General features: G+C 51.6%; 1 protein-coding gene across 1 annotated transcript in view; it reads left to right on the forward strand.

Moving 5' to 3' along the window:
• The first annotated feature begins 1,183 nt into the window (after positions 1-1,183).
• Positions 1,184-19,645, forward strand: part of PFKFB3 (6-phosphofructo-2-kinase/fructose-2,6-biphosphatase 3) — a 71,447-nt gene continuing 52,985 nt past the window's right edge. The window contains exon 1 of the mRNA XM_032773579.2: positions 1,184-1,368. Within this exon, the coding sequence (XP_032629470.1) occupies positions 1,353-1,368 (16 nt within the window). The 5' untranslated portion in view covers positions 1,184-1,352. The remainder of the gene's footprint in view (positions 1,369-19,645) is intronic.

Here is a 19,645-nt window from a genome sequence, read left to right on the forward strand (position 1 = left end):
TGTGAGTCACTGCTCGGCGATAGGCAGCATGTGAAGCATGTGCCCCCCCCCTTAGGAACCAGACCTGCTGGCACTTCTGGGTGCAGCGCAGTGTCGAAGCCCTGGACTGATACCTCCCTCAGGCGCTACACCAGAGGTGAAGTGTCCAGGCTTCCACAGGACCCAGGCTGGGTGGCTTTTACTGCCCGCCTGGCTTCCAACGGGAGTGCTTGGGGAAGAGGTCGAGGAGAAGCAGGAGGTGAGGGCCTGTGCTGAGGCCCACTGGGAAAGAGGCCTGTGCTAAGGCCCACTGGAAGAGGCTGTGCTGGCTAAGGCATGTTAAAAAGTGGCAGCAGATGGCTCTCTCCTTTAAAAGTGGGGCGCATGGCTCTGACTTCCCCATCTTCGGCCCATTGTCCTCTTGCCCAGGGTAAATCAATCAATAAAATCACTCTGCTGAAGCAGGAAAATATTAATATAAAGGACTGGTCTGTCCCCTCTCTATGTCTTCACCGATCTTTTGTGCTCCCGCGCGCTGTTTCATTGAAATATCAAAAGGGTGGCTGCGCCCCAAGATTGGGCAGCGAAATGTCTAGAGCCGCCCCTGGTAAATATCGCCTGCCCAGCGCCGCCTTGGGAAAGATACCCGCCGCACCCCAGTCCCGTGCAATTGTCCCCTGCTGCAGCAAGCTCAGCACTGTCGCACACTTCCGCCTCCCGAGCTCCGCAGCCACGGCGCCCCCGGTTTTGGCCGGGAGCTCGGGGTGGGGAATGATGCTGCGGGTGAGAGCCACGTGGACCACTTGCATACTCCGCCTAGAGCCGGACCTGCTGCTGGCCGCTTCCACGTGCAGCGCAAGTGCGCGGTGCTGACAGGCGAGGAAGCCTGGCTCTGCACCCTGGCTGCGCGCATGACAGAGCTGCGGAGGAAGCCTAGCCTCCATGCCCCTGCACGAGCCCTGAGCCCATCTCTGCATCCAATAGCTATTCATCTCTCGGCCCACATCAGAGCCTGCCCCTCAGCGCAGACTATGACCCTCTCGCTGCAGCTCAGAGGCCTCCTCCAAACCGCCCGGCGCCCAAAACCCCGCCGCGAGCTCTGCCCCACCGGCAGCTCGGCGCTGTGCCCGCTGCGTCAGGCGGGCTGCGGGGAGAGGCGGGTTAAGACTCCCACCCCCGAAAGTGCAGCCAGCTCTTAACTTCCTCCTTTGTCACAGTTCCTGCCTCGCTCCAGCGACGCCGTTGTGCGCCGGGAATTGACCCAGTGTGTCAGTTTCCTTCTGAGACAGACAGACAGACAAGCCTCGGCGGCAGGGGGAAGCTGCGGAACCCAGGCGTCCGGCTCCAAGCGAGCCCTCCTGCCGCAGCTGATCATGCCCTTCCGGAGAGGTAAGGGCGCTGCCGCACCGCGGGGTGGGTTGGCAGGCGAGGCGCGGCTGCCTCTGTCCGGGACCGGGGGCAGCGCCTGGGCTGCAGGAGGGTTGAATGGCAAAGAGGAGGACGGTGGGTTTTGGGGTGACCCCATTCCCAGCTCAAGGCCGGGGCTGCGGGGACAGTGGGTGCCGCTGATGTGGGGATCGGGGGCCGGTCTGCTGCTGCGCTGGGTGCCTGGTGGTTTCCGCGTTGTGCTTAGAGGGCGGTTTATTATCACTGGGACGTTTGAGAAGCTGGTTGCTTGGGCTCGGATTTGAGAGTCCTTCTTGCCCTGAGCTATGGTGCGTGTAGGTCCGGTGTGTGTTAGTCACACGCACCCCGTCGGCTAATAATAGGTACATAAACCGATCACAGGTTTAATTGGCTTAGAACAAGGACCTGGGATTTGTTTTTCGGTTATTTGAAAGGCACATTTTTCACTGCGTTGGTCGCCTTGATTCACATAACTGCTGTTGGACAGTTGAAGTACATCTCCCACTGAAATGGGTGAAGGAGTCATTTGAAAATGGTACAGGCTGGACAAAGCAATGGGAAAATACACGGTAGAGACCAGCCCGTTGTTGTGGGATGGACTTTGGCCACTTAGGCTGAGAGGACCTGGCTAGTGTGTGTGTTGCTCTCTGCTGGATAGAATTGGAACTGCTCAACTATGTGTCAAAGGACCTAGACTGCTAACAGAGATTCTCTTCTAACTGCAGATGTAGGGGATTGGGCTTTTGGAGCCTGAGGAGCTGAGTTCTATCCCAGAAGCCCCAGTGAAATTGTCATAACGTGGCAGCCTGGAATTCCTAGGTGGTCATGGATTTATTACAGGGTTGAATCCATCCCTCATTTCTGTGAGGTTCCACTTCAGTGATTGACTGAGGTCAGTCCCGTCCGCTTAGCCCAAAGCGCCGCAGGCCAGTGTGGGGTGAAAGTGCTACAGGGCAACGTATGCAGTTTACAGGGGACAAAGGCACCTGCCAGCTGTCTAGTGAGCCACCTGCAGATAAATGTAGGAGTGGTGAGTGCTGCAGAAGGAGTAGATTCTCATCCTCCTTGAGCTGCTGTGATGCAGTGCCTTTACTTTAAGGGAAGCAAGCTGGGACTCTGGAGACCTGCGTTCAATTTCTGGCTCTGCCAGTGGCCTACTGAGCGACCTTGGGCAAGTCACTTCACTGCCTAGTGCTTCAGTTTCCCCATCATAAAAGGGGAATAATGACTACTGACCTCCTTTGCAAAGTGCTTTGAGATCTAGCAATGAAGAGGGTTATATAAAAGCTGGATATTATTGTTGGTAATTCCCTTCCCATGTACACACATGTTGGTTCTGTGTGCCAGCAAGGCTCTGTGACAGCTGTGACATCCCAGTATGGTGCGTGCCAGGATGCAGAATGGGAATCGGACAGGACATCTGTGGGAAACCAAAAGGAAGGAAAACCTCAGCATATTTCAAATGAACATTGTGTACTGCCCCTCTCTGAGCAGCCGCAGCGGGGCATATAACCCCACAGTGGCTTCGTCTTTCCAGTTACCGGTCACCTTTTAAAAATAAAGGACCACATTCCCCTTTCACTTAAACTGGTGTACATCAGGAGTAACACCAGTGAAGTGGGGTGAACCTGGTGTGAAAGAAGAACTGGGCTCGTGGTTTCAAGGAAGTAGGATTAGCCTGTGGCTGTGAATACTGCACATGCTCATTGAAAGGATTAGTACATCAAAACACTTGTGGCATAAGCTTCTCTGGGAGGAGAGGGCTCTTTTCTGGTATTCCTGCTGGGCCAAAACAGTGTGCTGGTTAGATCGATGTGCAGAGTTCACCCAAAACGTTCTAGAGGATTGGAGGGGTTGACTGATAAGGAAAGGTTGAGTTGAATACATAAAGTCTGATTGAGTGATAGCCCTGGGTGAAATAGTCCCTTCAAGCATGTGTAGTATCTAACCCTGCAGCTTTGCTCAGAGAAGGGACTGTTTAAGGGGGCATAAGTAGGAATTAAGGAATGAAATTGAGAGAGGGGAGTTTCAGACTGGATGGTGTGTGTGTGTGTGTGTGAGAGAGAGAGAGAGTGAGTGAGAGTGAGGGGGGCGGGGAGAAGAGATGGGACTTCCTGAAAGTGAGACAGATCTGTTAGAATGTGAAACAGCCTCCCAGTGAAAGTTGGGGTCACTCTCACAGCTTTGGACATTTAAAACTAGGTTGGACAAAGCACCATACAATGGACTGTGTGGAACAAGCTGTTTGAGTGGGAGGATAGACTGGATGATCTCATAGGTCTTTTCACCCTCTAGATTCTGCGGTGAACAATATGCCAGCTTTGGCTCCAGGGGCAATGTGTGGTGAGGGCATTGGGGTCATGTGCCCCCCCCCCCATTTGCTGTGCGGCTTGTACTGAGCATGCTCAGTAACACTGCTGAAGCTGTCTGCCCTCACTCTGTCCCCCACTATTGGCAGGCATGGGTCGTCTGAATCTTATCAAGAAAGTGGACCGGGTAAAGGACTGAACTAGCTGAGAAGCTCTCTGTAGTTCTCCTTCTCTTGTCGTGGTCATGAGAATGCTGCCGCTTTGCTGGCTCGCACACTTCCTTTAAATCCAGTAGGTGATCCAGGTTGTGAAAAGGCAGCAGGGCTGGGGCCTAGGTTTTAAAGTTTATGAGCCTCCATCCTATCCCTGCTGTGATCTCTCTCCTCCCCAGCCTTCTAAGCAGCTGGTCTCTTTCTCACTCCACCAGCTCGGCACAGCTGGGCTGTTTGACAGGAGGCGCATTGAACAGAGGTGATGACCGTAGTGTGGTAAGAGTGAGACAGGGCAGGACAACTGCTGGCAAGAGAGGAGAGGCCTGGAAAACTGCAGTAAATACTGAGTCCGAACATGGGTGGGGAGGACCAGGGGAGGCCTGAGGAAAGATGAGGGTAATCCCACGGGAATGGGAAACGTGGGGAGAAGAGAACTGGTTCTGGGTGTCAGGGTGATCAGGGTGTGTGCAGGCTTGTTAATACAGAACGTGATCCCAGCCGAGGAATGTACTTCTGTTCCTTTCTGAGACTCGGAGCAGTCTGTCCTGGTTTAGATCTTTGCTGCTGGATTGGGCAGCCAATTTCAGATTTGTCTATGCAGTGTCAGGTGAAGGATGGAACCATTTGTAACAGACATATGAGAAGCACATGAGCCTGCAGAAAGCAAAGACCAACGGGGCAGAGACTGGAGGCCGGACATTCAAAAGTGCTCAGCACCCAGCAGCTCCCGTGGAGAATGATGGGGCTTGAGCACTTGTGTTAATCTGGGCTTTTCGTTCAGGTGCCTAAATGGGGACTGAACTCTATGACAATCAGGTCACTGGTGGGGGGGAAGGGGGACTTTTGATCACAGAGAGGCCTCTGTACAAAGGGACTTTGGCCCAAGGATCAGCCAGTCTTGCAATCTCCTGTACTGGAACTGTGAAAGAGCACACACCTTGATTGTGTTTTATAAGAAACCTACTTCCACGCACATATTTAAGCCTGGCATGCACAGTCCTCCAGAAACCTAACCCTGTGAGGGAGAAACTGCTGCAGGTTGGTTGCGTCACTGCAGAAAAACAACCAAAACTCCTCCCAACCAACCCCTTCTTCCTCTTAGCATACAGTGCAACATAAGTGTCAACCCCTGACACTCAGCATGTGCCTCAGGTGGCACGTGACTAGGATTCATCACCAAATCTGGTCCACTGGTTGGATCATTAGCTTCCCTGGCCTGGGCTAGGTACTGCCGGGGAGCCGGACATGAATGCTGATCTGTGCCCCCCACCACCCTATGAGGTTGCAGAGCTTTGCTGGAGTACAGTTAAAAGAAAGCATGCCACAACATTGCTGACTTCTTGTCTCTCACCTTGACTGGGTTTAATTGGACTTTTTGCAAATTTTATGTGCCAAGCCAAACTTGTATGTCACAGCAGTGGAATATCAACATTGTCTCCTGTGGGAAGCGGGGGATTATATTCTGGTTTTGCAGGATAATGATGATCAGTGGCAAAGGGATCCATGGTCATCTCTGCAGGGTTTAGGGCCCAGTAGGAGCCTTCCTGCCTTTTTTTCTTTTTGTTGCAGAGGGAGATGGGAGGAAAGTCACAACCTCTCTCTTAAGAAGAGGGCCAGAGCTTTGTAACATGGCCTTCTGGCTGCCAGGATGTATCTCTTAGGTAGACCAACTTTTAAGAGTCAGGACATAAGCCAGCTGCTAAGTGCCCTGGGTTAGTCCGATGTTCCCCCTGTGGCCATGTTATTGCACAGTCTTCCATTACGAAGGCATTAGTCACTGCAGGATGCACGTCTGCTCCGGTAAGGAAGTTCCAACAAGAGGAAGATGGTGATCCCTGAAAGCTTGGAGCAGAGCAATAAGCCCTTTCTTCCTTCAGTGACAGGGCAGGGAAGCTGGCTCCAGTATCCTCCCCTGGCAGCAGAGTGCCTGCCCAGCCTTTTTAGACATGGGTTTTCTGGTAAGATGTCGATGTAGTTTTCAGCATGGGTGCAGAGAGCTGCCTATGGGGGGGGGATATAGACCAGCCAGAGGTCTTCCCCCAGGTTTCCTTTTACCATCAGAGAAAAATACTGGCATCCAATAAAATGTGTACAAAACTAATGTCATTTCCCCTTTCCCCCACCAGACACCCCCCCTCCCCAGACAGTAGTGAGGTTAAAGTTAGCTGTTTTGTAGCAGGTGTGTCCCTCCCTCCTCCTTCCCACACCCCAGCCTGTCTGTCTATGGTGGTGATATGTGTCCATGCTTATGTGCCATATCCATATAAGATCAGATATACCTACAGCACCCACAGCTCTGGCATCATGAAAATCTGGAGGTTTTAGAGGCAGCTCTGGAAGCGTCTGAAATTTCCTCGTTCTACCCGTGTCTGAGTATGAGCCTTGGGTCATAATTGGGATTACGCTTCCTTTCTCTGCTTCTGACATCGAGCAGAAGGGGTATTGGGTGAGTCATTGCGGGGGATCCAGTTGGCTGCATTCTTTTTAAGAGCCCTAGTCAATTCCCATTGTGGTCAATGGAAAGTCTCCTGTTGAACTCAGTAGGAGTTGGATCAGGTCCTCCAGGAGGGAAACCTGTACCAGTGAAAGTTTGGAATGTGAGCTGACCAGTCTTTGTTTAGTCCAGAGCTGATGGTGTCAAATTTGCAAATGAACTAAAGTTCAGCAGTTTCTCTTTGAAGTCTGGTACTGAAGTTTTTTGCTGCAGGATGGCTACCTTTAAATCTGCTATTGTGTGTCCAGGGAGGCTGAAGTGTTCTCCTACAGGTTTTTGTATATTGCCATTCCTAATATCTGACTTGTGTCCATTTATCCTTTTACGTCGGGATCGTCCAGCTTGGCTGATGTACACCATTTCCATGGGATGGAAAGACCTGAACAGCTGAAAACAAAATACAGACAAACAAAACCAGAGAGTAGTGAGCGGGGATAGAATGTAGCCAGGATACTAAGGCTATTTCCCGCCTCTGTTCAGGCATTACATTAGCTGTGTTCGCCACCATAGTATCTGAGCCCCTAATTACTCATTTGAGCTGATCTAAGGTTTGTCCATCACTTGAAGTGTTTCAAGACTGTCTGAGTGTCTAACAGAGAACTTATGGGCTTGATGCAGGAGTCCCTGAGTGAAGTTTTTCTGGACTGTGTTGTGCAGAAGGTCACACTAGATGATTGTAATGATCCCTTCCGGCCTTGAAGACTAGGGTAATTCCCCTTGCAGTTTAAACTGGAGAAGTTATTTTTAGCCCCTCTCCTGTGTAATGAGACAGGTGCAAAACCGATGCTGTGTTTTCACTGTTGAGATGGCTCCTTTTTAGTGCTGGACAAGGTGATGCCTTTAGCTACTGCTCAAGCATGTAGGAATCTGTCTCATCCGATGAAAGATGCTAAATGCTTGTACATTTTCTGGGATGCCCACAAATCAGTGCGTGCTGTGCTACACCGAACAACCACTGTATGTCATCGCAGTTCCACACAGGGAGCCAAGCAGGCTTATACCAAGAGGCAAAGTGTGTTTCCTTAGGAAGACAAATGGAATGGTTTCAATTTCTGCAGCACTTCTTTACTGTCTAGCGGCTAAAGCACAGGACAGGGAATCAGGAGGGCTGGCTTCTGTTCCCAGCTCTGCTAGTGAGTTGATGCGTATCCTCGGATAAGTCACTTACTTTGGTATTTTCAGGAGCCTAAAGAAGCCAGGTATCCAACTCCCACGGAAAGATAAGGGGTTCCTAACTCCCATAAGGCCATTGAAAGTCCCAGACTCGGTTTTCCCATATCAAAGGCAGTGATAATATCTACCTTCTGGGAGTGCTTTAAGGATTGATTCATTGATTTGCGAATCATTTTGAGATCTTTGCACGGAAGGTGTAATAGGTGCTCAGGTACTACAGTGCTGTGCAGAAAGGCACACAGAACTATTAGAGCTCAACAAAATAAGTCGATAAGCCACTTTGCCACCCAAAATGTCCCTGGCTCCCTCCCTCTGCTGTGCCTCAGGTGCTGCTGCTTTGCTACCAGAGGGTTGCCCTCGGGGAAGTATCTCCCAAAAAGCTGCATGTGTGTTAACAAAAAGCTGCTTCTGCTAAATTGGACCAAACCTTTGTTCTCTGAGAGGTTCTCCCATTCCCTGCCCCCCACAGCTACCCTCCCCAAATGTCTAGGGAATAGTGCATAATCTTCCAGGGGTGATTTCTGGGGTGGTTCAGGCCCCGATTTGAAGGTGTCTGTGGGGAAGGCCAGGAAGATAGATTTGCCTTTACAACAGTGCTCCTGTTGCTAGAACATCTTGTCCTGTGGGAGCCGAATGCTCGTTAACCCAAATTCTGCTCTCCGAAATGCACGTGTACCCCGGCTGCAGGAATGTGGGGGATGCTCTGGGTGAGCGTGAAGCAGTGTGGCCAATGGGGCTGGAACGTGAGACGCCCTAGAGCCCTAGTGATTTGGAGCCCTCTGATTGGCTGCCCACCCCCTTTGCCCACCTCCAGGGGCAGAACAACCAATCAGAGCTGCCGCTGGCAGAGCAGGCTCTCGCTCACCCTATTGCAACTTGAAGCCGTCCTCACAGGAGGGGAACAGGGCGCTAAAGAGCCCACCAGAGCAGGGTGGCTCTGGCCCCTCATCCTCCCTCCTGTGAGCAACGGGGACAGGACAGTGCCTCTGCTACCCCCCCCCCAGAAGGGAGGGGGGAGGGGTGAAGAGTCTTTGGAGCTGCCCCCCAGCCTGGAAGGCAGGGAGGGGGCCCCGCTTCAGCCCCCCCGAGGCCTGGAGAGTGGGGTGAAGAGCCCCAGGAGGAGCAGAGGGGAGACTATGGGGGATGAATTGTGAGGGTGGGGGCTGAGAGGGGGCAAAACCAGCTGGTGGGATTTGCACTGGTGGGGGCAGAGTTAATAGCTGGGGAGGGGAGGGATGGATGTTGGGGCGAGCGCTCCTGCAGCGGGGGCCAATATCCCCTTGCTCCATACAAGTGGGCGACACCCACCGTGGTGATAGGCCCAGATCAACTGCCAGGCCAAAGAAACACGTTATTGGCTTCGTAAATAATAATAATAATCTCAAGATTTTGGGGGCCTGACTCATAGCTTTTGATCTCTTCATAGAGTCCAAGGCCAGAAGGAACCACTGTGATCATCGAGTCTCACCTCCTGTGTAACACGGGCCAGAGAACTGCCCCAAATTCCTAGAGCAGGTTTTTGTAGGAAAACATCCCATCTTGATCCAACGTGTTGAGGTTGGCAATGCTCATGAAGAGACAGGACCAGCCCAGTGCAACACTCAGGTCCTTCCTCCACCTACGCTGTCCTCTCTCATCAAGCCGAGTACTCTCCAAGTTCTTAGACAGAATTGCGCTACAGCATCCCTGTTGGGAAACTGTGTATTGCAACAGGGTGATGAAATCTGAGGGTAGAATTTGCCCTTCCTTAGATCTTCACTACTACAATCAGGAGCAGTGCCAGGGTTTTTGGCACCCTAGGCGGGGGTCCTTCCGCACTCCCGGTCATTGGCGGCAATTCTGTGGCGGGGGGTCCTTCCGCACGCCTGATATTCGAGGCACTTCGGTGGTGGGTCCTGGAGCGAGTGAAGGACCCGCCGCAGAACTGCCACCAAAGATCTGGAGCACGGAAGGACCCCCCACCGCCAAATTGCCGCCCTGTCATAGTATAATTCCTCAATCTGAACCTTAGAGTTCAAATATGAAGTACTAGCATAAATTCCTCTAAGCTTATTTACCAGCTTAGATCTGATAGCGCTGCCACCAGCCAAAAATTCCAGGTTTGGCTCACTCTGGTCTCCCAAAACCTTCCTGGGGGACCCCAAACACTCAGATGCCTGAGTCTCACCACAAAGGGAAATATACCGCCTCCCCTTGTCTTCTTTTTACTTCCCTCCCAGGCTTCCCCTCCTGGAGCCGGGCACGATCACCCTATTGTCAATTCCTTTAATGCCTAAACCAGTGAGTCAGATTTTTTCACCCTTCACTCAGAGTCATGCACAACAAGCTTTGTAACTCTAACACCCGAAGAGATTTTCTCTTCCACCCTGTACTTCCCCCCACAATTCCCTGTGTGAGCATATAGACGCTCAATCCCCTTTGAGCCCAAGCTAGAAAAACCAACAGGTCTTAACAGGAAAGCTTTTATATAAAAAGAAAGAAAAAGACATAAAAAATGGTCTCTGTGTCAGGTGACAAATATTACAGGGTCTTGGCTTAAAAGAAAACAAAATCAATATAACAGCCTTATCCAAAAGAATCACAAATTTAAACATTCCAGCAAACATAACACACTGTAAAACAACAAAAACATATAAAAACCTATATTGTCTTATACCTGTACTTACAACTGGGAAACAGAAGATTAGAAAGCCTGAAGGTAGAGAGATCCTCTCTCAGAGCCGAGAGAGCACTAGAGACACAGACAAAGGACACATACCCAAAAATTCCCTCCTTGAGCTTTGAAAAATCCCGTTTCCTGATTGGTCCTCTGGTCAGGTGTTTGGTTCCCTTTGTTAACACTTTACAGGTAAAAGAAACATTAACCCTTAGCTATCTATTTATGACACGCTCCCCCCCCAAATCCTGGTGCCCTAGGTGATCGCCTAGGTCGCCTAAATGGAAGTGCCGGCCCTGACTACAATGGCCAGATGTGTCTTGGCTATAATCCAGTTTGATGTTTTGTTTGGTTGTAAAGCTCCACAGGACATGACCCTGTGTAGATTCATATGCCATTGTGTTAAATATCTAGATCATCTTTTGCTTTGGATGTCAGATTTTAATAATATTTTGCATTTTCCATCGAGGGAGCTCAAAGGGGTGTACGAAAGCTAATGAATTAAACTCCTAACACCCCTGTGAGGTCAGTGTCTTACAGATGGGGAAACTGAGTCCCATAAGGGCAGGATCCTGGGATGTGACCGTGCCATGAGTGGCACCCTCCCAGGAGTGGGATGGGCGGTGACTGCTGAGCATCCCACAGGATATAGGAAACCCGTGGTAAAGCCAGACATGGATCCCAGCTCTCTTAAGTCACAAGCCTGGGGCTTCACCCCAACATCATCTTGCCTTCAGTAAATACGTACCCTGAAAGATTATCTGCTGAACTCAGTGCTCACAGACTGGAAAGTCCTCCCACCCCAATTGTGCCACTTACTTCCTTGCAGCTGTTTGTTTGGTGACAGGTAGCGAGGAGGGGGGCTCTAGACATTTCGCTGCCCCAAGCACGACGTCATGCCGCGGGGGGGCACTCTGCCGCACGCCTGCGGGAGGTCCACAGGAGCCGCGGGAGCAGCGGACCCTCCGCATTCATGCCATTGAAGGCACCCTGCCTGCTGCCCTCCTGGTGGCCGGCAGAGTGCCCCCCACAGCTTGCCGCCCCAAGCACACGCTTGGCGTGCTGGGGCCTGGAGCCGCCCCTGGTAGCGAGTAACACCCTGCCTACCCTCACCCCTTTCAGGGGAGGCCTTATCTTTCCCAGTGTGGAAGCATGACTAAGTGGGCAGCCCAGGGAGGAGGATTGCATTCCCTCCCATCCACCGCCTTCTCCCCCAAGTCTTCCTTGGGACGGTCTGCACACACACAGCCCTCTGCAGCCTCTTTCTGTGAGAGTGCTGCTGTGAGGTTAAGTCTGCGTCAGACCAGCTCTGGAGAAGGGGCAGGGCACCAGTTATTCAGGGCCTGACCTCAATGTGCTGAGCGCTGCTAACTTCCATAGGCTGCCTGCTTTGCTGTAGTAAGAGGGGGCTCAGTCTATGCTGGTTACATTCATCAGTGTCTTGAGCCATGAGATGTTAAGGAAACATGGGGAAGGGGCTGGATAACTCAGGGTCTTGGTGGCACGACACTGGTCCTTTAGGTCGCTTGTCCAGAGGCAGTACCATGCTGTGGGTGTTAGCAGGCCTTGCAGATTGTCGTGCAGTGCTACTGTGTTCCATCACAGATGTGGCTGCATTTCAGTAACTGCTGAACCGATAGCTGTGTGTATACGTACCCCGAGAAGGCTGTTGGGAAGACACCATGAGCTAAAGGGACACCATCAAATGGAAAGCAAGTCCATTTAAAAAAAAAAAAAAGAGTTAAAAGTAGCAGTCACCCTTTATATCAAGGGTGGTTATAAAGGGTAAATGAATTATTAGGATGTTTTAATATAGACTCTCACAGAGCAATGGGTTGCTTCTATCCATCTTCTATAGTACCTTCCATAACCATGTATAACACACATAATATTTCTAACTATTAATTAACCACTTAGAAGCTATTCGCAAATTAACCTTTAACGTAAAGTGTGGCCAAAGCAGTTTTATGTCCCATGCCTGCCCCTGCCCCCCCTACCTTCTGCTGAACTTTATGGACCGTTAAAATCTTACGTTTCTTAGCTGTGCCTTGTGCTGTCTTGGAATCTGGTTATCACTGAAGGGAGAGGTGAGCTGAGCATTTATGAGACATGCTTGTTTTTTCCTAGCCTGGCCCCTGTGGGGGAGTCTTGTGCAGTTGTGAGCAGCCTGTCTGAAAGAGTCCCCCAATAAAGGTGGAGAGCGTGCTACAGCTCAGTAGCTACTATCCCCAAGATAGCTTTACTCTAGCTAGCTCTGGTAAGGAGCAGTGATGGGGGCAGCGCTGGCTAGCCCTGTGAGTAACTATCCCAGGTTCTGGGGGAGTTTGTACAGCTCGTGCTGAAGCGCATGTTGTCATGGCTTCACAAGGCGAAAGCAAGCTGAGGGATGGTTACCCGAGCTGCAGATACCCTGTGATTAGGGTAGACGGCAGCTTTGTGGCTTGATAGCTGGATGGTGATTTACTTGCATGAATTCATTTGGAAGATGGATCTGTTGAAATATCTGTTTTTAAACTTATGTTAAACCACACTGCAGGTCCAGAGATAAGAGGCTTCTCCCTTAGCATTTGCTGCTGCTGCAGAGAGGGGGCTGGAAATCCGGCACGAGTCCCTAAAGGCAGATGGTTGTCATGTAAACATTTGGGCTCTGATTCATCCTTGCCTCGTGAGCAGATATGCAGATATGCAGCCAACCTGTAAAGGAGCCTCACAAAGGGAAGGCTCCCACGCCTCTTCACCTGCAGCATGCCTCCAGAGGTGGATTGGAAGAAAAGAAAAGGAGCACATGATTTTAGAGGGAGTAGGGGGGGAAGATTTCAAAGACAGCAGCTGTCAGTGCTTGATCATGTCGCTGGTGCCCCTGCTGTATCACATTCGGGTGACGCACGCTTCCTTTGCATTCAGATCCCCCTTCATGCCTTGGAGGTGCTCAGACCGGCCACATTTTGCTCCCTCGTTTATTTGGGGGTTCTATGGAAGGACTTTGCAACTGGGCTTCATTGAGATATTTGGGGTAAAACTCTGGCCTGCCTGGCTCAGGTGAGCTACAGGAAGAAGGTGACTCAGGGAGCTGCTTCCTCCCAATCCCACCAAAGCAGGAAGAGGGCTGGAGAGTCTGGGGGAACCCCTGGAGTGCTAGGATTCAGGCCCAGCAGCACTCTGCCCTCCCAAAGGAGGGAGGCCAGACCTCAGCTGCTGTTGGCAGCAGTCACTAGGGGGTAGCACAGACTGGAACAGTGGTGATGAGGAGTGCTTTGAGACAGGGCCTCCCTTGAGCCAGCCTGCTGTGTGGGTCAAGCACCTTTCCTGGGCTGGTCCTGCTCTGCTGGCTTCCCCCTCCCAGCCCCAGCATGCCTCACAAGAGGGAGATCAGAAAGCCTCTGGTTTAATCTCGCTCATTTAAACGGTGCCATCTCGAGAGCCCTGAGCTTGACCCACCCCACTGAATCTCAATCACTAACGCCTCTCAGAATAGTTTGTTGCCTTGTCTAATCCCATACTAGCCTCACTGAGTGTGCTGTCTGCCACGGGACACCTGCGGGTGGTTTAAGTAGAAAGGTAGTGTGGTGTAGTGGGTAGAGCACTGGATTGGAACCCAGAGACCCTGGATTCTGTTCATGGCTGTGCCATGTAACCTTAGGCATGTCCCTTCCCCCCTCCGGGCCTCACTTGCTTCTCTCACCCTTTGGTTGTTTGCCTTGTCTGTCTAGACTGTAAGCTTGCCAGGACTGTCACTAACAATGTGTGTGTGTACAGCCCTTAGCACAGGGCTGGGCAAACTTTTTGGCCTGAGGACCACATTGGAGTTCCAAAACTGTATGGAGGGCTGGGTAGGGAAGGCTGTGCCTCCCCAAACAGCCTGGCCCTCGTCCCCTATCTACCCCCTCACTTCCTGCCCCCCTCAGAACCCCTGACTCATCCACCCCACCTGTTCCTTGTCCTCTGAATGCCCCCTCCTGGGACCCACTACCCCTGTGGGACACCACCCCCATCCAACCCACCTCCCCTGCTAAAGCCCCTTTCTGAATCTGTCCCTGCGAACATGGGTGGAGGACTCAGGAGGAGCAGGGGCAGCCAGAGAGAAGTGGCAGTTTCCTCTTCAAAGGGCCACTTCTCTCTGACTGGCTCCACGGGGCCGCTTGCTGCTTCTCCTAAGTACTCCACCCGCATTCACAGCATTCCCTCCACCAGCACCTCCTGCCTGCTCCCCTGAGGCTGCGGATGAGCCTCCCTCACTGCCCTCCCCACCCTTAGGGAGGCTGCGCTGGTGCTGAGCTGCCCAAGTGCCTGGCCCTGGGGCCCCCTGTTGTTGGAGGGGGGCCCGTTCCAGGGCACCCTGTGTTCATTGGTAAATCTGCCCTGCCCAGCTGGAGCCAGCCACACCAGTTACACAATCTGGGCGCCTCAATTCTTTGTGCTACGAATACTGGGAACATCTGTAGGGTTCTACCTGCTGCTTCATCATAGCCGTCTTTGTTTTTCCAGCAAAGCTATTGGATGTAAAATTCAGGACAGGCCAAGATGAGTAGAGGACATGTTTGATTCTGAGCAGATAGTTATTTACAGGGATGTCATATCCCGGGGTCGGCAACCTTTCAGAAGTGCTGTGCTGAGTCTTCATTTATTCACTCTGATTTAAGGTTTTTTGTGCCAGTAATACATTTTAACGTTTTTAGAAGGTCTCTTTCTTAAGTCTATAATATATAAACAAACTATTTTTGTATGTAAAGTAAATAAGGTTTTTCAAATGTTTAAGAAGCTTCATTTAAAATTAAATTAAAATGCAGAGCCCCTAGACCAGTGGCCAGGACCTGAGCAGTGTGAGTGCCACTGAAAATCAGCGCGTGTGCCGCCTTTGGCATGCGTGCCACAGGTTGCCTACCCCTGCCGTATCCCATTCAGCACCCTTAAGAGGTATGATTTGAATGGCTTGAGGCCTCAGTTAGCTTATTCATTTATGAAATGAGTGTCCCATGGTCAGAATATACAGGAAAGATGGTGACTGTGTAATCTGCATAGACAGACAGTACAGCTCCATTTTAGCTATCTATGGTATTTCTATCCCTATGGCATCTGTCTGACAAGCACCAGTGACCAGACTGTGGGCTTATCACAAAACAGTGAGTAGTTTTTGGTCCCTCTCTCCCCGCACCTTTCCTTCCGGCCCCCCCCCTCCACCCCCCAGGAGTGCTAGGCACTCAGTCTAGCAGATCAGCATTGGTAGATTTCATAGATGGTATGTTTGAGTTGCTAAGTCCCTGGACGGTAATTTTAAATACGTAATAGTACTTTGCATTTCTCATCTTCAAATTTTTTACAAACATTAGTTCAATTAGTCTTACAAATCCCCTCTGAAGAAGGGAAGGATTATTAGCGTGAGTTTACAGATGAAGGAAACATGAGACACAGAGAGTTTAAGTAACTTGCCCAAGGCCACAGAAGTCAGTAACATCCAGAATCAGGGCTCGGGAATTCTTGGTTCCCACCCCCCTATTCTAACCACTAGCCCACGGTTACTAAATTCTGCTGCCTTTTTTTCTCTGTCTATTCTGTTATGTTCAGTGTGTGCAATCTGATAGGTCTAGCATCTGTATTTCAGAAATTGCTGGCACTGTTGAGCTGGGTTTTTTTTCAGTGTTGTTGAGTTTAAGATGGATCATGAAGATGCAAATGCTATTCTGGCCTTCCCAGCACTGCTCACTTGGGAGCAATAAACCTCTTCTCCTTTCTGACCCTGAAGTTTTTTTTTAATTATCTTCTTTTCTCACTTTCCTTTGTTTTTTCCCATGATAATTTACATGTGAAACCCTAGACTCTGAAACTTCTGTTTATGCTCAGATGGGGCAGCGCAGATAAACTCCCCCCACCACTTCCTGCAGCCCAACAATTGGGGCCCATTGTCCTTGGTCTATTCCATCCTAAACTTCTCTGAGACTGCCAAGAAGGGGGCCGAGGTGGTATGTTTCTGTGGCAGAGAGATGGATGGATGTCTCTCCCCGTGGAGCGGCATTGGGGCCCCCTTTAATGATTGTCTCCCTCTAGTGGTGGTTTCCCTTTCTCCCTTCACCACATCGTTGAGTTCTTTTCCTCCTCCTTTCTTTCGTCACCCTCTTGCCTTCTTTAGATTTCTTCTTTCTCTGGGCAGTTCATGTCCATTCCCTCTCTTGGCTTCCTTTCCTTTGTGTCCCTCTGTGGATTTACCACTCTTCTCCTGAATCTCCAGCAGCTGCTTCTGAAGCCAGTGGGTGGAAACTTACCCTAGCAGTTCCTACCAATGGGTGTGCCAGACCCACAGTCCAGTGTCTCTGACAGTGGTCAACCCCAGCTGCTTCAGAGGAAGGCGCAAGCAGATGTGGGATAATCTGCCCTCCATGAGGGTCTCATCCTAATCTCTAACAGAGTTTGGTTTAAACCCAAAAGCATGAGGTTTTCTCTCCCTCTTTTTGTTAGCAATAGCTATTGTAACGCCGGATATTCTGGCTATCCATGTAAACATCCAAATCCTCTTTTCACCTTCACAATTGTACCTTGTTTTCTGCAGCTTCTCCCTCCCTGCTACTGTCACCAACAAGTGCTGCTGGCTGTTCCTCTGTTTATTTCCGGCTGCTGCTGTTGGTGGCTCTTGCTGGCTGGGTTTCCTGCTGCTGACAGGAATGGAGTGAGCCGCTGATGGATGGGATCGCTCTGTCACGCCTCTGATCCAGGCTTCCCGCAGACCCACACACATTCCAGACCTGGTGAATGCACTCCCATGTGCAGACGGGGCACAAACAGGGGGATTTGATACTGCATGTCAATGCATCGCTGTCCCATCAGACTCACTTTACCTTGCCGATTGCTGTCCTTTTGTAGCAGATGTACAGTGCCTCTGCACATGCCGTCCAGGTCGGCTCCGGAGTCCCCTCCTTGCCTTACTTCAGCTGGGAAGTGGGAGCCAGTTGGAAGATGCTGTTGTTCAGTGTGGCCGCTGAGTGTCTTAACCTGGCAGAAAATAACCACACAGGTGGCATGGAAATTCACAGCAGCCTTGGCAGGGAGAAACCAGCTACTCACACAATGGCTGCTTCCCCAGTGTTGGCTGAGGGGGCGGGTGAATTGCCTGCAGGGGGTGCCAGTTAACTTCAGTCCCTTGGTTTTCCAGCACCACTCAGTCCTTCCCCTCCCAGATAACTCCATGAGGCTCCAGCCTGGCACTCTCCCTTTTGCTCACGCCTGCTGGGAAGCTCCATCTTGCTCCCCAGCTCCAGCATCTCCCATTGCCTTGTCTCGCCTCCCCTCACCATAAGGCCCCTGCTGCTTAACTCCCCACGGCAGGTCTGTCGCACTGTACAATGGAGTTCCCGGTTGCCTGCCTGAGTCAGGGAGCAGGGCTGCTTTCTGGGCGTCATCTTCTTTGCACCATGTGTTGCACTGACTGGCCAGGTAGTGGTGATGCCATGTGTGCTGAGCAGGGCTGCCCAGAGGGGTGGGGGGGGAAGTGGGGCAATTTGCCCTGGGCCCCGCAGGGGCCCCGTGAGCCGCTCTGGGTTTTCGGCGGCACTTTGGCAGCAGGTGTTGTCCGGTGGGTACAAGCGGCGCAAGTGGTGAGGGGGAAAAAAAAGCCGTGATCGGCAGCACTTAGGCTGTTCAAATGCCAAGTCTTCAGTTTTTGTGTGTGGCGTTTTGCTTTTCAGAGGTCTTTGTGGTTGATCTGGGGATGAGCGCTGTTAACACTCTCCCACCTTCATTGCAGAGGCTGTGCTGACTCTTTCACAGGGAGAGCTTTCCTTCAGAGTGAGAGTGGAACTGGTGAAAACAAGCAAATGGAATCCAAGCATTTTAAGCAGTTTGACTCCAAATCTCCTCCCACTCACTGAATGCTGTTTCACTTCCATGGCATATGTCAGGGATCGGCAACCTTTGGCACACGACCCGTCAGGGGAATCCGCTGACGGGCCAGGACGGTTTGTTTACCTGCCGCCTCCACAAGTTCTGCCGATCGCAGCTCCCACTGGCCATGGTTCGCCACCCCAGGCTAATGGGGGCTGCGGGAAGTGGCGTAGGCCAAGGGATGTGCTGGCTGTCCTTCCCACAACCCCCATTGGCCTGGGATGGAGAACCGTGGCCAGTGGGAGCCGCGATCGGCCAAACCTGAGGACGTGGCAGGTAAACAAACCAGCCTGCCCCACCAGGGGCTTTCCCTGGTGGGCCACGTGCCAAAGGTTGCTGATCCCTTGCATATGTAGTATCCTCATTCCACCGCTCTTACATGGGATCCTTCCAGGGATGGGCAACTCTGAACTGCTAGGGTATGTCTCCACTGCCCTGTAAACCTGGGCTCAGACTCAGGTTTGAGCCCCCAAACCCTTTCTGTCCACACAGAAATCAGTCTAACTAGGGCCAGGAACCCCTCTGGACTCAGGCCTGCCGACCCTACTGGGAGGGTGGGTGAGAGCCCAAGTCGTGCTTAGATCTGGTCCAAGTGCTTTCACTTTGCAGTGTGGACACAGGCCATGCTGCAGACCTGTGTCAGAAGGTCTGCTTACTGCAGTATGGATGTTAGCCCAGCTGTGAGGGCCAAGGCCAGCAATTGTAAACCTGGGTTTTACAATGCAGTGTAGACGACCAAGCCTGGGCTTGGAAATGCCTGAGACCACAAGCCCAGGTCCCACAGACCCATCTTTACAATGCAGTGGAGACATCCCGCTAATGTCAAGACAAGAGGGAAGAAAAAACACTTTCTTGTTTGTGTGGGATGGGACGTGTACAGACCAAGCACCGTTCTGAAGTCCTACAGCACCTCAGCCACGTGGAGAGCCCAGACCTGGGGCTTGCAGTCCCCTGCCCAAACCACAACCCCATACAGCCTGTCCCATTACTAATGAATACTGCAACGCAGAGCTTCAAAAATCAAATCTCTGATAGAAACCAGGGCCAGGTATGTTCGGCTCAGGTGACCTCTGATCCTTGGCGTATGCCAGGCCTTTTAAAGGTGAGCGTGGGGCAGGCTCCCTGGATACAGGGCCCTATCTGGGCTGCAGCATGCCCTGGAGGCAGCACTGAAGGGGTTAAGAGGTTCCTATATACCACTGGAATGGCCATTCAGCAGCTGAAATGTGAAACCCATCTTTTAGTCAACACTTTTCTCAGTGCCTCCCCACACTCTGGGTAGCTTGCTGTAAACTTGTTTATCAAACTGGAACCAGAGTGAGCCTTAACAGGGGATTTTTGCAGCAGCAAGGCAGGTGAAAGCCGGAAAGTTCTGCTTGGTGCCTGCCAGGACCCTGCATCTGTATCCTGAGAAACACAATCGTTGGAGTATGTAGGTAAACAGCCAGGGCTGTTTGAGGACGTCTCCTCCCCCTCGGCCATGTGAGCACTCCAGCCACAGCACTGGCTGTGCATGCCCTCTTCACATGTGCAACACTGGAGGAAG

The sequence above is a fragment of the Chelonoidis abingdonii genome, chromosome 1 (genome assembly GCF_003597395.2).
Source record: "Chelonoidis abingdonii isolate Lonesome George chromosome 1, CheloAbing_2.0, whole genome shotgun sequence".
In the NCBI taxonomy this organism is placed as follows: Eukaryota; Metazoa; Chordata; order Testudines; family Testudinidae; genus Chelonoidis; species Chelonoidis abingdonii.